This window comes from Anopheles stephensi, chromosome 3, assembly GCF_013141755.1.
Source record: "Anopheles stephensi strain Indian chromosome 3, UCI_ANSTEP_V1.0, whole genome shotgun sequence".
In the NCBI taxonomy this organism is placed as follows: domain Eukaryota; kingdom Metazoa; phylum Arthropoda; class Insecta; order Diptera; family Culicidae; genus Anopheles; species Anopheles stephensi.
Genome location: NC_050203.1, coordinates 88,492,991 through 88,512,056, shown reverse-complemented (window position 1 = coordinate 88,512,056; position 19,066 = coordinate 88,492,991). Strand labels below are relative to the sequence as shown.

Here is a 19,066-nt window from a genome sequence, read left to right as displayed (position 1 = left end):
AACATTTGAAAATGCTAGAGGCGTTAAGAGACATAAGAAAAAGATTAAGAGGTTAAAAATTTAACCAGTAAGGAATAGCGTAAAAAGAATTCGAATGAAACCATTTTTTTTTTTTTTTTTTTTTGTATACGGTACTTAAATTAAGGAACGCAAATTCATTGTATGTCAATTGTATTAGGATAAGGAATTAGGCTAGGAAACCATTTGAACTTTTTTTTGAATACTGTCGTTAATATTCGGACGAGGACGCCCGATCTCTACCCCCCGGAGAAATAATAGATAGGTGATGAATATTATATTTCATTATAATATTTCATCACACCTTATTTAGAAAACCTTAGCCAAATGACATCTGTGCATCGTCAGTCGGCTACACACAGACAGGCTCCTCGACGGGCCATCATTCTTAGTCCGACCACGAACGAATAAAGACAGGGAACTAGAAACACGACTTGTAATTATATATATTGTTTATTATATAAACAATAGTTATGTTATTTTGAAACACACACAAGGAAAAACTAATAAAAGGCCGGAACTACACCCAATGATCTTTCGGAAATAGGGTATATCAAACACAACTAAATTAAATTGATACAGTTGTGAAGGATATTAGAAAGCAACTAGAACGGTGTTTTGCTAAAGACTATAGTCTCATTATCCGACTCTCTCGCACGGTCCTGCATCATTTTACACCCTCTCTAAATTGCAATTAAATCGCTTACCACACCTCTTTAAATTTTTAGCAACAAGCCTCAACCCCAATCTGAAGATCTAATTTTATTGGGCACTCATCAACTCATCGGTACAATTGTTAGGCACAATTTCATCATTTGCCAGATAACTGGCCTGGCCACAATCAAAACAGAAAGTAGACAAACTGTGACTCCGACGGGCAACTCCCTGCGGGATACCCCACCAATAGGGATACCGCTCTAGCAGTTGGCGAAAAGTCTTTGTCAGCAATACCCTAGCCTTACCAGTATGATGTCGCCGTGCTGTAACTCCAAGGCGCCCAAAGGAGAGAGACCATTAATGCCAAGTGCAAAGCAAGTGAAATCGAGCAATGGAGGCAAAGTGTTGCAAATATTATTATTGTCAGGTCTCTCACTCACCGTGGTTGGAGTTGGAGTTGGTGATGCTTTCGCAACCCTAAGACACACATACACACACATGTGCTTAAGACGTAGTAAGCGTTTTTGAATCTGGAGTTTTTTTTATTTTCGCAAAAAGAAACCACCTTCAACTTCAAGTCCATCCATCGTCGAGGTGTCTTCTTTCGCGTGTGTGTGGTTAGTGAGGCGTAGAAATTGGGTCGCGCGCGCTTTGCGAAGGAAAAGGAAAACCTTTACGCATCTTACAGTATATGCAGCAACGGTTGAGGAAATTGTTCACTCAAGTGTTGGTAATTCAAACGTGTGCTTGTACCCCACCCTTACATGTTGTGCTGGACTGTTGTTTTTTGGCCAAAGAAAACAACCTCAGATGGACACCGACCATATGAATCGTGAGAATTCGTGAGCTGCTTAGCGTGTCGACAACGACGATGATAGTGGTAGCTGTTGTTCACGCTTGTTAGATTTGGAACAAACGCCTCATTTAGCTTTTATCTGGTGGTCGTGGCTCTCTGGTGCTGATGCATCCATGGACGCAAAGCCATGGTTGCCAAAGGAAGCGAAAATGATGGTCTGCACTTGGCCATAATTGAGTGCATTCGTTGTTCGAAAAACTGCACACAATACAATGTGAATGTTTTCACGCCGATTTCTTCGACTCCTTCTATTTGGTCATTGTGCTGCTGGAAGCTCTCTGATAAGTGGGGTGGGAAAATTTAAATTCGATTTTTCCAACCTTGCCCCACGAATGGCCTCATCACTGAAGTGGGCTCATTACAAGCAGGAGAGTTAGATGAGCGAGGGGTTGTTATTCATTTGCGAATAGAAAACGGTTGCGTCAACCATGCCTCAAAACATGCTGCGCTGAATCAACAGGTTGCAATTTTGGAGCCGTCGTTGTCCCTTTATTCACAAAGTTAGGATTTGTATTAAATTGCCATACTTAAAGTCGCAATGTTTTGGTCTCGAACCTTCGTAGTATATTTTCTGTTACATCAGGAAGTCTTCATTACCTCTAATTAACCACATCTTGAAATCTGTTGAAACGAGCCGATATTAATGCCTTCCCGCGTTCACGGGCAACAGAAAGGACCCCATATTATTCAGGACACCCTTCGAAGTTATAATAAGAGTGAACAATTACCCTTACGAAATTGAAAACACACACTCTTTTCAGCAACTTCAGGCTGAACACACTCATCTTGTTTCCTTCTAGATTTCAATTTAGAGTTGCTAAGTCGTGCATAATTTATTGCTTCTCGCCTTCAACTTGTACAAGCGTTATTCACATGGCAATCGTAAGAAAGGTACCTACAATTGCATACAGCGGGGCAAAAGTAAGTGTCCTCGGGCCTTATCCCGTAGGGCATCTGCGTGAACCTATCAGCCAAGCGTGACAACGAAACTTTTTCGCTTCCGGAAACAACCGATCGCGCTTGTAAACGGTCACACACCCCAAGAAGTGCAGTTTGCATCTCGTGTTTCCAGAGCAAACGGCCAGACAGCGCTAATTTATCACCGCGGGTGAGTTCACTCGCTTGCTCACTTTCATCAACACGGTTACAGAGTCAATATCGGCTAAAAAATTGTTCACTTCCTACATAAACCAGCAGCAACCAGTCGGTGACTGTGACTGTGGATCAGCTGTTTGCAAGATTGAAAATGAAAACTCAAAAATTATGGATGAGGTAAATTACCACCCGTGCATGTGAAATGTTTACCTCGCAAGATACGATGTGAATATGAATGAAAAAAGTCATAACATTCGATTCGTTTTCCTTCTCGAGTGAAATGAAATTAAAGTTAATATCGTGAAATCCCCCAAAAGCTGTGTTGCTTAACAACCGCCGGTGACGGTAAGCTGCACATTAAAAATGTGCACAAATAAGCAATGAAGAGGCGCATCGACGGGGACCCATTTTCCATTTTTTTTTCTCTATGTGATGGTGACTCCGAGTGTTAGTTATCAGCCGACATTAAATATTTATCGAAGAAAGTGAGTTAGTCCTGGTTTTACAGCCGAAAAGGAAAATGTTTTACGCCATTAACTTAAAGAGCATAAAAATATTTTTGGACGTATGGGAGTTGCTTGAAAGGGACAAACAGTCTTTTTGTTCTTCATCGATCACTTGCTTAGAGTCATAATGAGACCAGGCCAGACCAGACCAGATGTTTGGGCTCCAAATGTATCCTCAAACAATTACTTCATCATTCATTAGGCTAAGCAGCATATAAAACAAATAAAGACACCAAATCATGAAGAGCCATTTGCTAAATACAGCTGAATCAAAATATCATAAAATTTTCATGCGAATGATTACAATTGTCTACATACCTGTACACCTATGACTCACACACCGACATCCGAGTGAAATAAAGCTCTTTTTTGCCTTCACAACGAGAACTCTTCTCTCTCTATGCCGACCAGATCTATGTACAAACGTAGCATAACGGGTTGCGTATTCGAACGCTGGCACGCGTTTAATGTGTCTTCTTGAATGTTTGCTATGTTACAAACCTCCCCCGAGTGCCGGTTCTCTTGCCACGGTCACTACAACGCGACAAATGGCCCTTTGTGTGCGCACACGGCCGGTGGTGGTGAATGTACGTAATTGTGTAGCTACCCCGAGTGGTGCAGACCCTGTGACGCTGGTTATGCTTTACCTACTGCGTCCACTCTGCAGGGTTGAATAAAGGGTGGAGAAAATATGTGGAAAGGGCGGGTCATTTCCCTTGATACAAACACACACACCTTCAAACACGCGCTTGTAGCATTTCGGGCGATTGGAAACATTTAAATTAAAGGCACTAAAAAAGGGTTTATCATCCCATACTGTTCGTGCCCTTAGGAACAGTCCTTTCGAGAATTCTAAAAAAAACCTTGGTTGCATGTGTGTTATGCTCTCTTTTTGTGAGTTGGTCGCCAACGTCCCATGACAACGTTACCGATAAGAAGACCACGTGAAAAAAGGGGTTTGAAAGTGGCAGGGGTATGATGATTGGTACGGGATTTCAAATACATCCGGTACATGTAGTTCCACACCGCTGACTACATTAAACTATTAATTTACATGGCACTATTACCAGTTTTTTTTATTCATATAGAACGGCTGGCTGTATTGCTCACTATTACCGGTGATTACTATTACCTTTTGGATGAGAATTTCTCTTTCATTTGTGCTCTGCTCCGCAGAAGGGAGTGGTGGAAATTTAAACCCAGCCAAAGAGATAACCGATGGCGGCAGCAATTTTCCGTTATATTGGTGAATTATAAGTTCACTGCATTTGAACCGCGGAGTGGCAAGTCGATGGTTATATAAATGTTTCAGGTTTTCGTTTTTTGCTCAAAAAAAACTGCATTATTTGAACCGTATTTTTACAATTTTCTTGCTATGGACCCATGAAACCATAGCCAACCACACTTATCGTTTCCTTCTCATACCTTTCGCATTTTTTTTAGTCTTTTCGCCCCCGGGTGTTCGATTTTCTCCTTCTATTTGTCTTGTTTCGTAATTATCGAATCAACCACTTTATGCATCAGTCGAACAATTTCTAACAACAACCATGAACACACACACACACATCGAGGAAAACTGATTGTGCAACAACTCGAACGCCGGCTGGCGCACACGTTGTGCACATCCGATCAAATCGAATCGTTACCAATTTTGACTGCGCGCTCAAGCTGTAGTAGAGGGAAATATAATGAACATAGTGGTAAACTATCGGCCGTAGAATGCATAGTGTCTTATCGCATCCTCTTCATTGCATCACTCGCGACGCCGACCGTGCCCAGGCTTGTGTCGTTTGTCTTGGGAGGCTAGACCTTGCTCCATTTGATAAGAAATCAATAGTGCAACAATGTCGCGATTGTGTAATACGACACGGGGTAGCGATGTTCTGCTCCAAAAATCATCCTTTCATCGTGTTCCAAGGGGCGTATGTCGTTTTAAGCAATCGATTAATGAGGCGTTGGATCACATCCGACAGATATGATGGAGTGTATCACACCATCAAGTCGGCAGGAACTGCACTTCTTAAAGCAATTAAAACTTCGAGAGGTCTAGGTGGACTCGGTCCAAACTGACGAATTTCTCTTCTCTTATCTGCTGCGAATAGGAGTCGTCGAACTTTGGGAGACTATTAATGTCAGGAGAATGGCACCGCACGACCCAGTCCATAAGTCTTTTTTAAGCCTTCCATATTGGATAGAGGAGACGTGATAAGCCCGAGTAAGATCTGAGTTTGAAAATCTTGATGGATAGGATCTGCAAAGCATTTGCCGCCACTTTATTCGTCTAAGTAGCTGGGACCATTATCAATGCACCACCGAGTCATCATTGGACCTAAATGTTCATCCAAATCACGACAGATTGTAAAACAGTTTACCCAATTATTTCCTTATTGTAGCTCATATTCAACGTCAAGCCTCGATTTTCCAATTACTATTTTTAACGGTTTTTTTCATTTTGTTTGTTGAGAATTTATCAAGGCTTCAATTCAACGCCGGTCCGTCGCAATATCAAGGTAAACAATAATTTTCTTTTTACGTTACAAACATCATCGGAACCGCATAACGAAACCGAACTCAAGGGTACCAGCCACAATCGGAATGGCAACGATTGACAAACTTTTCCACGGCATCAGATCCTTATCGGCAGCGGGGGGAATATGACTAAATGACGACTTCGACGGTTTTTTGTCGTACGAAGGAAAAACTTTTGCCCTGTCTTGCGCTGTTGTCTCTCTCGCTTTCTCTATCTCTTTCTCTGACGTTTTTCGTTTCCTTGCCATTCGCTTTCAGTCAAACACGCCGGAGTTGCATTAGTAATTGGTTGTAATTTATGGGAACCACAATCGAACTACTGCTTCGTTTAGGTTCGTCTTCATACAAGGTTCAAACAAAAATTCAAAAACTTCGATACCGAGCAACACAACGGAGGCTCGTTTACTAGCATGCACAACATCGTCCCGGGGTATTACGTTGCGGTTTTAGGTTTTCCGATTTTCCGGACTCGCTTAAGGTTCCGCCGAGTAGTGTTTTGGGCAAGCCCTAGTCAAGCAGAGCCACGTTTGGAAGGCAAAAAAAGCCATCGAGTAAATTGTATAACAAGATAGTTAGACAACTAATTGATCACCAAACAATCGCGCGACAGATGTGTAACGAGGGTTCGATGCCTTACCTCTGTTTCCCAGTACACTTTTCCGGGTCAAAGAATGTTTTTGTTTAGCTCCACACTACGCGGTTTATCGTTTACTTTTTGCCCCGGGTTTTCGTTGGTCTACGGTCGTAGCCATTTTGCAGGGGCCGCCCTGTTGTTTGGTTGACTGGCCAAACATTGTGTGCCCGCTCTACCAGCGTTACTGCCGCCTCACGACCATAAAAGGTTGTGTCAAAACACACGCTAAGCTCAGGCATACACACGCTTTTTGTCACTGCAACCATAACGAGGAAGTCAGGCTAGCTTCCGGTTAGAATTTTCTACGCTTTCTCTACCCCCGTTCGTGTCTGTCCCACGGGAAAAATAGAAAAAAAAAATTATTACATTCATTACAATCGTCACAAACAGAGGCATTTGGAACCCTTTTTTACTTCTTTTCCTCTTTTTTGTGGTTGGGTGGGAGTCGGAACGCCTCTTTCTCCTCCACCTTAACATTGCATGTGGGTTTTTCTTTGACTTCCTTTTCCTGTAGTTGATTTTGCTTATAATTTGCAGTAGCATTTTCCAAGCACGACGCTTGATACCCATACCCGGAGCGTTATTTGGGCAATTAGTGTGCTTTGTGTGTCATCAGTGTGCGTTGTCTAAATGATGTCTTCCTCCAAAAAATGGAGAACCGACTGGTTTCCGCATGTAATACTGCTCTCATCATCATGATAGCACAAAACCGCATGCGTACCGAAACTCAACTTCTGCACGGCTACCTGCCTAATTTACGACTGTTTATACTGCAAACCCTTATAGACCCTGGATGACTGGGGGGAGGGGGGGAGAGGTGGTGGGTAGTGGGGGGGGGGGACTTCGGAGTGAAACTTTCCAAAACAGCAGAATGACGCTTTGATGAATTGTACCCAGCGATTAGAGTAGAACATTTATTCGACTCTCTTTAGTGACCGGGGTGAGTGCTTCACTGTTGATCGGTCGATGTCTCGTACCTCGTTAGCTTGAAAAAGAAGAAACTCCCCACAAGCTAAGTCAGAAATAAATGAAAGCTGTTATCAATCACGCCCCAGTAAGCAAGCTAGAGTCAGTGAAGGGCATGGCCCCTTCATATAAAATCATCCACGACCGACGACGAATCGATGTCGGTTTTTGAGACACACTCAACGAAATCAATCAATTACGAAATGGAATGTTATACTGTGGAGCTGGAGGTTCGGGTTATTGATGAAGTGACTTGAATGCACTCGTATGGTTAAAGTTAACCCAACGTATTCTTAGAGTGTTTATTATTTGTCCATATATTGATTATTAAACTACTACTACTCGGTATTCGTTAAAGGGGTCTTTATTAACTCCCTGCTAGAGTTTCATGCAACCTTGGAATTGAATTAAAAAAGTGAAAGTAAAACAATACTTCATAAATGACATTCCAAATATCTCTGCCTACAAAAAAAAATTAGGTTCCCAAATCCGTCAAAAACAAGATGGTCGACAACGTTTTCATCTCGTTTTTTCATCGCCTGTTCTTGTGTCTGTCTGTCCCCTAAAGTCTCCAGTCCCCGCAACAGCACACGCTCAGCTCAACAAAGGATGCTGTGAGGTGGTTGCTCGCTTCATCCTGCATAATAACAGCGACACACACAAACACGTTTACACCCTGAATATGTTCGCTCACTCACTCGCCCGGAAACTGTTTCTTTACCAACACACAAAAACACCCAAAAAGGATATGCTACGGAATGGAAAAGCCGATGGAAAAGCCTCCCAGTGAGGGAAATGCTTACAGCCATTCGAGCAAACTTCCGCTCTGGTTTCGTTATGCTTTTGTTTTTATCCCAGCACACCACCAGCAAGCAATGGAGACCATGTAGAAACGCAGCATCTTCACACCAATACTAGCGCAAACGAAACGCTGGATAAGTGTTGGTGCTGAAACGTTTAATGTAATATAATATGTAATATAGAGAGGGGATGATGGTGATTCCATGCTTTTCTATGTTTCGTCTTTCATCATGCTTATTCGTATTGGTATATCCAGAATCGCCAACAGGATTTTGTGATGTTCACATATGCGTTCGTGTGGGTGTATTTGTGCCGCAGCTTGTGTTTAGGAGATTGCATGAGGCATTTGCTGCAGCAGAAACACATCACAGAACGTTCACTTTTGCTTTCCATCCCAACAGCCTGTGTGTATGTGTGTTTTTGTTGTTGGTTTCAATGTTTTTCTGTATTGTTTGCAAGAAAAAAAAATCCTTTTCAAATTACGTCAAGGACCCGGGAAGTTGGCGCACCCTCTCCACGCTCGTACACCACACATTCACATTTCAAGTGGTTTTATGGCACACAACACGACTGCATGACTTTATTTCAAGGCCTCTACTCGTAAGACCTGCAGCATCATTTTGTGAAGTAAAACATGCAATTTCTAAGGATGATTTGGGAAGCACAGGGAGACTCTGAGGCGCTTTCGCCAGTGACTCCGTGTTCCACGCTGCATTTTTTCTTACCTTGGTTACACGTTCTTCAATTTAGTTCGCAGGAGCGTTTGAATGTCTGCTTCGAACAACTCCTCTCGTGGATTCCCGTCTAGATGGTTGGTGATGATGAACCTCCTGTTTTTGCTGTTTCCTTTCTTGATCTCAAGTTTCGTTGTCACTCTCTCACACACACACTGTTATACTCTCTCACTCTCTATTGCTTCTTTTCCGTCGTCTTCTATTTCATCTAGTCGAACTCCAAGGGTTGTTTGCGTTGAGAAGCGATGGGACGTGAGCTCAGCAATGCGTTCTTTGATTTGTATGCTGCACACACTGCTGCTCCTCTTGCTCGTCACACACACACACACAAACACACACGTTTGCGTACACCACTCTGCACCTATCTGCACTATGGTGGAAGATGTGGGGTCGACCGCGAGAAATATTGCACACGACGATTCCCGTTTTTCCTGACGTTTTCCTTCGCTCGCAGTGATTGCCTTTCGCAGAACGGGCTTGACGAAACCTCACAACTACCGTTGTTGCGTGGCCACAATACACATGTATGCACCAATGAAATGCACACTTTACTTCTTTACGCTTCTTCTTCTTCTTCTAATTCTTCTGCAGAAGAAGCATATGCTATGCCTCTATGGCCTATAGGTATGATTATGCTCACACTATTAGTACACGTACACTGCACACTGATTTGGACCCGCGCGGACGGTTCTAATTTCGCTCTGCAATGTATGCTCAGACGAGTCGTGCAGCTTCGCAGATCTATCTCCTCTATGCACACCCTTTCTTCAGTGTCTGGAGATTTGCCGCGAACAGAGGATTGCGCTTCTTCTCGAATTTACTTGGCTTTGCTTCTTAAACCTTATGATGGTTCTCGGACGCACACCCCCGTTAAGGGTGCTGCTAGACTGACTTTCGGTAAGATTTGCAAACTACTTCCTTCCTGATTTCTGAGGCGGTAAACGCGCTTCAAGATGTTTCGAGATGACTCACTACTATAGCTCCCCTGCCCTGTTACCGAATGCACACCAGGCCACGGTGGTTTTGCACCGGAACTCCAGATACTCCTAGCTAGTCACTAGCTTGGGCGCCGAGGGCGTATCTGTAAATGCACAGCGGCGACCACGAAGCAGACGACGACCAGGGAAAATCCGAACCGTACCGCACTTGTTTCACTTTTGAACTGTCTGTAACGAAACAGGTGAAGCACGCCTAGCCCCAACACGCGCGATATCTATTTCCAATTGAGAGAGAGAGAGAGAGAGAGGGAGAGCGAGAGAGATAATGAAGAGACCGGGAGAGAAAGAGAGTTTTGATGCGTGCGCGTCACAATGTTATGCTGGGAGGGAAAGAGAGTGCACTATACGAGATTGAGAAAACAGCGTGCAGTGAAAAAGGGAAAAAAAACTTCGCGAGAAATACTCCCGCGAATTGTGATGTTGTGATGCGTGTTTGCGAGAGTACGTATTTGGTTGCACTTTTTGTTGTTGTCTCTATACTTCCCTCAAGCAGGAACAACATTGAACACCCTATCATACCCCACACACCCCCATCCCTCACCTTCTTGGCCATACGAATGCGTCTCTTCGTAGAGACAATCAAGTGAAGCAACGGCGGACACAGAGCGGGAAACACTAAACAAAGAGAATCTTATTGCGAAGAAGAGAATTTAAGCGAAATGAGTAATATGCTGATGGAAAGAGCATCACAAAGAGGTTTGAAGCTGGAGCATACGCAACATAAAACGTGTTTCGAACGTTTGCGAATGCTGCACTACATAAATTACGTTCAAAATGTACAAATAGGTATAGATCGAATTTTAAATAAAATTGTTTTAATCATGTTCAACCTTTTACAACATTTTTGTATCGTACATGTGTATTATTATATAATATTTGTTTCCCAGAAATCATAGTTCAATCAGAGAAAATCTGTGATAGTCTGAAAAAGATGATGATTTTTAAGAGAAATCAAATGAAAGTAAAATTATAAATTCTAAGTATTCTTCTAGTAATTTCTCCGCTTTGTTGGGCAGGTAGATCAAAGATTATTATTAATGTTGTTGCATCTAACGCTGGGTATTGTTTAAGACAACAGGAAACTTGATTGATGGCCTGTGAAACTCTTTCAAATTTAAATAATATCAAAATTAATGTAACAGCTTTAACGAACCACACGTATTTACAACATATGATATGCTGTTAACAACAATACCTTATTCAAATTATGAAAAAAAGACTCAAGTCTGAAATAAGATCCCCCCATTCACGGACACTCATTTGAAACTGAGTTACGCAAAAGGTTATCTTTTTCAGCCTTTTTTATTATAATAATTGTATAATAAAATTTGCCGAATTGTGTTTCGTTTTTCTTTTTTTTATTGCTGACATTCTCGATTGCGGGCCAGATAGAGTCTCAAAAAGTAAACTTTTTTGTAATGTGAGTAAAGGTTCATGCAGTGTGCGACTTTCCTTTACTTTCTTTGCCATTTTTGCCCCAAACCCGTCCCGACCCCATCACCCGGTAGCCCTGCGCATCTAAATAGTTGGGAGAAAAATGCTTCCGCTGTGTCGCATGACCATTTTAGACGAATAATCCCGTCCCTCACGTTCACGCGCCAGCAATGCCAAACAACCTGCGCAAATGACACGCTGTACAAGCATGTGCGTAGAATTTGTCGTTCCGCTGCTCGGTAGCTCGGCAACTCGGAAGTAACACCCTTGTGCTTGTGCACGTGTCATTCGTGTTTTGCAGTAAATCTCTACCACTGCCGCCAACAGGACATCGTTGTAAAGCTTGGTGAAACAATGGACGAGAAAACTATTTCCGGATCAGTCGAATTTTCCACACGTTCCACCCAGTCTCCCTTGGAGCCTACTGGTGTAGCAGCAAATCTTGACGAATTCGTAATGCTTCGCAGGACATGCATACATTACACGAATCAGCAAGCAATACATATATGATAGCCTCGAAGCAGACTTCAAGTACTCGCTCAGCTGCACCATAACGTGCCCCAGTGACGTCGGTTTTGCGTAATTACGAGCCAGATCTTCCGGTGTTCCGCAAAACAAGCAGCGAGAGGGAACGGAACCGGACGGCACCGTTGCCGGCTAAACAGGATTAGCGAAGCTTTGGCGTTTCCTGGTGAAGCTTGATCTGGCATTGCACGTGCAGATAGCATTTGCGTTTGGTTCAGTCATTTTCGGTTTCGAATCACGGGACACAGGCCAACGACATTCACTTTCGAAAAAAAAAAAATCAAAACCAGGTGCAATTATTTCCTTCGTTTGAGTTTGGATTGAGTTATTTTTATTTATATTTTAAGTATTACGGCTTGACGCCGTATTGTCAATTTGGATTGAGTAAAATGTTTTATATTTATTTGCATACATTTTCCAACGATTTATCTAGGAGGTAAAGTCATGTTTCCACAGATTTTTCTCAGATCCTCATCAGGTCAGGTTCTTCTCAGAGTCCTGAGTAACAGAAAAATAGATCGTGTTGGGATTGTTTTTCTCAACGTATTCACACTGAAAACACGTGTTTTATGTTTGTCTCTACACATGTAAATCGCCCTCAGAGATATTCAAATCACCGTCACCGATAACGACATCAACAACGGCTACCAGCACCAAAGGAAAAACGTTTCAACACACCTGGCTCAAATAAGACCATGGTGGCACTTACTACTGCCGCAACGGTGTAATGTGGTTCGAGTGCTGATAATCAAATTAGAACATGGAAAATGGGGCCAGAGGAAAAAGCCGCAAAAGCAAAGCATCACAAAGCAAACGCCACCAGGATAGACTACTGGTTTATAAACCACAGGATATGATAAGTTGGTCAACGGACGTGCTGTACACCGGCAGCGCAATGGCAACACGCGCGGCAGGACCGCGTTTGTGGTCGCGTGTTTGTGTGGCCGAATATTGTTTAGGAAGCCGTACGATTACTGCACAGGACCATTTTGCCTTCAGAGGGAGTTTGCCCGGTGTGTCCAGAAACGTTTCGGTAAACCAATCTCAGGCTTACCAGTGAGTGTATCGTGTGTCATTCATTCCCAGAAAGTCGCGACACTATCCGATGCAAGCGCTTTTCCTTTCCGGCGTGCTTAATTGGAGGTCAGCTTTAAAAGGGTCTCTGGCAAACCTTCACGTTTCTTCGCACGATCTGGTCGACGGTGGTTGTGCAGCACGTCAGATACAAGTGCGCACCCTGGTCAACATTGTCAATGTGAAGGCCAGCAAGTCTACCAGCTATCCGGTTCGTTCAGTTCCGGCACCGCTCGAGGGGAAGAGACTTGTTGTAGTGTGAGCCGTTAATATTTCCGAGATCCTCACCAACGTCTCGGACGACCCGATGACCCTAGCCGACCAACCCAATTTGGAGTTGACAGCGAGAAATATCTGTATAGCTTGGCAGTCGATGCGCGGCAACAGCCGTTCAAATTGTTGATTTATTGTCCTGCCGCTACTGGGAGTAACGATGAGAACTCCTTTCTTTGCATCGCAATTGACCCTTGCGAAATAATCCGTACCGCGCAAGGATGTTCTAACTGCTATCGATGACCAACTACAGTGTGAGGTTTATTATTGTTGTCTGTCACATATTACACCTCCGAGTGCAGCCAGACAGACGGAGCGGAGCTTTTACATGTTTTTTCATGGATTCCAAGCAGTTCATGAAACGATTAACTTTACTGCTGTCTGACGTTTGGAAATCAAAGTTATTGTTTGTAGTAGTGTAGTGTAGGAAAAATAGAATGTAGTTATTGTTTCTTTGTATTTGTAGATACCATGAAAGCTTTTAGCATAAAAACATAAGCAAGTTTCCAACTTAAATAAGAATAAATTTCACTCGATCAGTTTAATATTCCTTAGTATTAATCAAATCTCAATCGTCTCGAAGGGTATCAAGCTGATCGTGTGTCGACAAATCGTAATTGTAAAATCGTGATCGTAAAATCGAAAGTGTTCAATACAAAATCATCGACCGCCGGTTTGATCTTACCCTTTCGATCTCGTCCATCGCGATCATGAGGCGAAAAGATACGAAAGAAAAGCAACATCAGGTTTTGCTTGGATATCGGGATCAATATGGCCGTTGCAAGAGTAGATGTGATTCATTAACGTAAAAGGCAGATTAATTGTGGCTGGATGCGGTGATAGCGGAGCAACTTATCACACACGCGGCACGTAAAGTCGTTTTTCAGTCTTATATTAGGAAGCCGGTCGGACCGGAACGCGTCAAAAAAGAAAGTAGTTTCTTCACTCATCAGTAGCATCTCTAGTTCAGTGTAAACAGGTAGTGGACTTAGTTACGGAACATAAGGCTTCCAAAATGTAATTTCCCTCTACCACAGAGCCCGTATTTGAGACGCCCAAAAAGACGTGAAAATTGACAAAGCTGTACTATCAGTTTCCACAGTGAAGTGGTGTCCCTCGGATACCGTCGTGCCTAATCACCGTGTTCTCCATGTAATCAATAATGTTGTAAACAAATTAACTACTTGCCTATGCACTCTCCTTCCCCAAAAATAGATACACTTTGGCTTGGCTGTTTTGGAAGTAAAAGTTTCTAGTTTCCAGATTTCAGCCGTCATAACGTCAGAAAAGCCACCAACAAATCCAGCAATTCGACCCCGAGTGTAACCCGAAATGTGCTGTGCTTGGTTTCGTCATGTTGTGGTTATTGCCGATTTTGAAAGTAAAACATTAAACTGCGAAGCTAAACGATTGCTAACTTTTTTTGTAACGACAAACTTTAAGACATAGGTCTAGTAAGCAAAAAATGGCAGGCATGACCCAAGAAGTCGTTAGGCGGAGAAAGAAAAAGAAGAAGGCATCCTCGTTTGCCGGTTTTGTTACGGAGACGGACAGTTCAGAATTCCATTGACATTTTTACTAACCTTCTAAGAGCTGCGAGACAGTTTCGTATATTGTCTTTTTAAGCAAAATCGGTTCATCTCATTAATTAGTCAAAAAACAGGAAAATTATAAAACAGTTTCTAGTGACATCAATCCATTATTACCTGGACAGGCGGTCGTGTAAATTATTCCACTGCAACAAATATGGTACGGAAACGGATACAACGGGTTAACGTCTCCATCAACACGCCATCGTGCAATAAATGTTATTTGCATACTTTTTCTCACACTTCCCTTCGGATGATTTCCGCAATAGTGCACGCCTATACAAAGAAACTGCTTTCAGACGCCACTTCCTGCTCCTCATAAGATGTTCTTTGTGGGTAAAACTTTTATTTGAATTTTATCACTCGGAATCCGAGAGAGCCCGGTTTTGGTTTTCTCGTCTTTTGGTTGGTCCCTCAAGGGTTTAGAAACACCGCTCGCAAGTTATTTGTGCACGTCACTGAAGGCTTTTCGCGCATTCCGTTGACTGCCTTACTGAAAATGGGTGCAAAGTTTTGATTTGTGAATGGGGAAACTTGTCTAATGGATAGGGCAACGAAGCCGGAGGTTGGAGCCGGACCACAATCAAAACAAACCGTATCTTTTGGAAGGAGGGTGAAAGTTTTTTGGGAAGAATGAGACAAGTTTTTCTTCGCCCTAACGATATCCTTGATGTTCTGGTTCCGGTAACCAAGGTTGCAGAAAATACATGGACACTGGTGGGAAGAAAGTACACGTTACCAAAACACCGAACGTACATGCACAATCCGAAAAGGAGTGACAAAGACGCTGTTTCATCACCCACCGGTACGATTGGTTCACCCATAACCATTCGGCCTCACCGAAGGCCACGGTTTACGGTTCGCTGGCGTTTTGCCGCGTTGCCCGCCAATGTCAGAATAAATCATCTTTCTTCGATCGACGGTGCTCGTGCTCGATGAGCGGCAATCGGCTGGCTCAACTCGACGTTGCTTGGCGTTTGGTATAGGTCGACGGACAACACACCCACACGGCAGCAATGGATTGCGAGCGTGCGAAAGTGGCCCGCGCAAGGACGATATTGTTTCCGAACAAAAGTGGACAAAGGCCCAATGCGGTTGACTGAGGGGACCCGCCCGCGTACGATTGCGTCCAAAAGGGCAAAGGATAAGTGAGAAAAGCTCAAGACCACTTACCACCACCGGACAGAAGAGACGGCGCAAAAACACGGTCACAAAGTGTTGGGAGAAATAGTTGTACACGGCGTATCCCATCAACACCTGCAATATGAAATGGAAATCATGGGTGAATGCTTTTGTTTACTTTGTGTAAAGTATGACGAGACTTTAATTTGATGTTTTATAGCGCAGGATTGCGAGCAAAACAAACAGGCTGGACTCTTGGAGAAGTCTAAGGCCATGAGAAGTAAAGACTTCCGGAGTTTATCTGCGGCTCAACTAAATATAGACTTCATCATGCAATTCTTCTACCGAGCAACAGGAGTGGAAACAAACCAATCATTATTATACTTCAGTTTTGTTTGTGCACTCGAAATTGTTTCTATTCCTAGTGTGTTTTTTCTCCCGCGCGCACGTGTCCAATACAAGGAGGCCACATCGCTACTAGCCAACACCGTTTGCAAATAAACAACACCATGTCTGGGCTACTTCGATCATCAGCAAGAAACACACAGCACTCTAATGACATCTCCGGTACGATTCACCGTCACCCGGTATCGGCAAACGAGGAAATACATCATCAATTCCGAGAGATTAACAATCAGCTTTCATGTCCTAGAACCGGAACTATACGGCATGGCGGGCAGAAGTTTGTCGAGGGTTGGACGATTGCTTCTCGAAATGGTTAGATACGACGAAGCACCAAACATCACGTTTCATTCAGCATCACGAACCGTGACATCACGATGATATGTTTACATCGCGAATTGATCCTGCGATTATTATTGAAAAATAAGTGTATATGTTCTACGCGCTACTCACTTTCAGGTGAAACAGGAAGCTGCAAACTTGCCCATATCTGCTCACCGGCGTCTCGTCACTCTTGGAATTCATTAATATCACTTTGAATCACTATCTCGCACCACACACACTCACACTTCTCATGGGGTACTGCAAATCGGTAAACAAAAGCCTTACACGCACACACGGCACCGAACTTTGAACTCCCGCACGCTCTGATGCACAGCGCGGAACCGCATGTATCCAGCGCAGGATATTGAAACTTTCGATCTCGTCACGATTCCAGCTATCGGATCGAGGCGTTGCTCTTGCTTCCAGGATCCATTGGGCTCCTAATGGGTACTGTGGACGATGGTTCGCTCAGCCAGTGACTAATGCAGCACGGGCCCTTAAGCGCGCGTACACCACACCTAAAGCACACCGATACATACGTCGGGATGTGTGAGGCTGCAGCGAAAAAACGTGCCACACGTAGAAATAGAACCAATTCACCGCACCGCACGTTCATTACGCAAAAAAGAACCGTAAGGGACAAAGGAGGTAAAGAGTCGAATGCACGTGCACGCGGAACCGAGTACTATAAGGAAGGCTTTTCGATGGCTGCAAGCAATCGAAGCAACCGGTATTACTGCCCTTGAGCCTGCCTCAACAGTACTGTACACTGTGCACTGTGAGCGTAGCGTGCGATGGGCAAAATTCAAGCACAAGTGTGTTTCCGAACCAAAAACAACTGTGCTTGAAAGAGCTGCTGGCTAATTGCATACTTTTAGGCGTTTTGAAATATTCGAATATTAACGCTCGTTGCGAATTGCATGAGTTACTTACGCAATTTAATCATTTTTAAAACCATACACTCATTAAACCCACTGTCTAACAACATATGCACACGCCGACTGTAGTTAGCACTACTTATACAAAGGCCATCAGCATTAATTCCCCTTGTCGCCACCCAACAGCACCAAGTCAATTGCGCAGAATCGCTCCCCCAACACACAGAGAACCAGCCACTATTCATTACAACCGCACTTTTCTTCATTTGGTCGGTTTTGGCCAGACCGGTCGGTTTTGGCAGAGAAAAGAAAAAAAGTACCCGTTGGCTACTCCACCGTTCACGTACTCACTCTCAACGTTGGAGGAGGTTAGAAGGTTTATTTTTTTTAATACCGTAACGGAGACACATACAGGTTTGCTGGTAGTCGGTATGTTCATTTATCGACATACGGACCGTAGTTTTCCAACTCGCAAACATTTTTCGACTTCGCTTACTGATTTACACACTGATTGTGTTAGTTAAGGTGGCAACCTTTATATCTCTACAGATTTCCTAGTCCTCGTTGTGCTTCGTAAACCCCCCGGCTCACCCCTTTCACATCTTCCTTGCCGTGTAAACTAAGAGTGGGGGCTGCGATCATTTACTTAATAGAGCAGTACGTAGCAGTTTCTACCGCACTATGGCATCTTAACGAACCTAATTCATCCTAATCCTGTGTATTTGTATTTGTGTTCTGGAATCGGTTCATTCGTAAATAAATAGAGACTATCTGTGGCTCGCGAGAAGGCCTATAGCCACTTCGGAGCTCTCTCGGGCGTAATAAATATAAGTATCCATAAGTTAGGTGGGCTATCTATCTGCTAGCTTAAACCGTAACGCTGTCTTCCTAACCCTACAGCTACACGAGCGTCATACTGTCCGAAGATGAGTTGCTAATCCTTGGCTGTATCGTTGAACTCTTTGCTATTTCTCCGGGATGCCGAAAGTAACGGCTGTGTATTTGGCTTTACCGTTCATCTCCACTTGGAATCGACGCAATAATAGTGCGTCGAACTTATCTCTCTATGCCATTGGAACACCTTCGTCTAAGCGTATTGAGTCGTATGTGGCTATATGTACAGTGCGAACCGATGCGCCAGCAGATGCAACGGACTTTCTTAATTTACTGCTAGACATTCGCTCAGCAGCACATTGTGCAGATCGTCCATGTCCGTCCAATCCTTGCGCTCGTTACGGATAGCAATGTTGCGAATGCATCCCTTAAAGTTTTCTCTCATCAACAGTGTGCCACTGGAAGCCGCGTCTGTAAAAACAAACAAAACCCCACGCTTGTTAATTCCACCAACGGACGACACGGACCAACAGAAGATACCTTACCTGGAAGGCCTCCGATGTACAGCGGAGCTTTAGTATTGACTCGACCAAATCCAGCTGATCCATGTGGCAACAGTAAGGATGGAGGATACTCGTTCACTCTCAGCGCCATCTGATGGTCTTCGTACAGCGCTGAGATGTTGTGCCATCGGTTGTCACAAAGCGTGTACTTCGAGGGCAGTGTCGTGGATAGGCGCGTCGGATTACCATCACCATTGTCCACCGAAAGGATTATCTAGAGCGAAAGATAAAGAGAAAGGGAGCGTCATCAGTTG

At 43.6% G+C, this 19,066-nt stretch overlaps 2 protein-coding genes and 1 long non-coding RNA gene across 11 annotated transcripts in view; all 3 read right to left on the bottom strand.

The window, feature by feature from the left end:
• Positions 1–17,283, bottom strand: part of LOC118514158 (dual specificity tyrosine-phosphorylation-regulated kinase 2) — a 59,866-nt gene extending 42,583 nt beyond the window's left edge. The window contains exons 1-2 of one of the 6 annotated variants that reach the window (XR_004906579.1): positions 16,667–17,283; positions 15,863–15,946 (exon numbers count right to left, since the gene is read on the bottom strand). Coding sequence is in view for 3 of the 6 variants with exons in the window: in XM_036060796.1 (XP_035916689.1) it covers positions 15,863–15,946; positions 16,667–16,738 (156 nt within the window). In the remaining 3 variants the exon portion in view is untranslated. Of the gene's footprint in view, positions 1–8,787; positions 9,967–15,862; positions 15,947–16,666 lie in introns of those variants that run through there. The other 5 variants (XR_004906580.1, XM_036060796.1, XM_036060790.1 and 2 more) reach the window with 5 other exon arrangements.
• Positions 15,016–15,852, bottom strand: LOC118514165. Its single transcript, XR_004906584.1, has 2 exons — positions 15,493–15,852; positions 15,016–15,403 (listed from the first exon to the last, which is right to left on the bottom strand). It is a non-coding gene; the product is annotated as an uncharacterized LOC118514165 (long non-coding RNA).
• Positions 17,284–17,743: 460 nt separating the features above from the next.
• The window catches only part of LOC118514155 (laminin subunit alpha-1-like), a 73,756-nt gene continuing 72,433 nt past the window's right edge, over positions 17,744–19,066 (bottom strand). For all 4 annotated transcript variants that reach the window (XR_004906578.1, XM_036060769.1, XM_036060771.1 and 1 more), the window contains 2 exons: positions 18,795–19,026; positions 17,744–18,720 (listed from right to left, as the gene is read on the bottom strand). Coding sequence is in view for 3 of the 4 variants with exons in the window: in XM_036060769.1 (XP_035916662.1) it covers positions 18,575–18,720; positions 18,795–19,026 (378 nt within the window). In the remaining variant the exon portion in view is untranslated. The remainder of the gene's footprint in view (positions 18,721–18,794; positions 19,027–19,066) is intronic.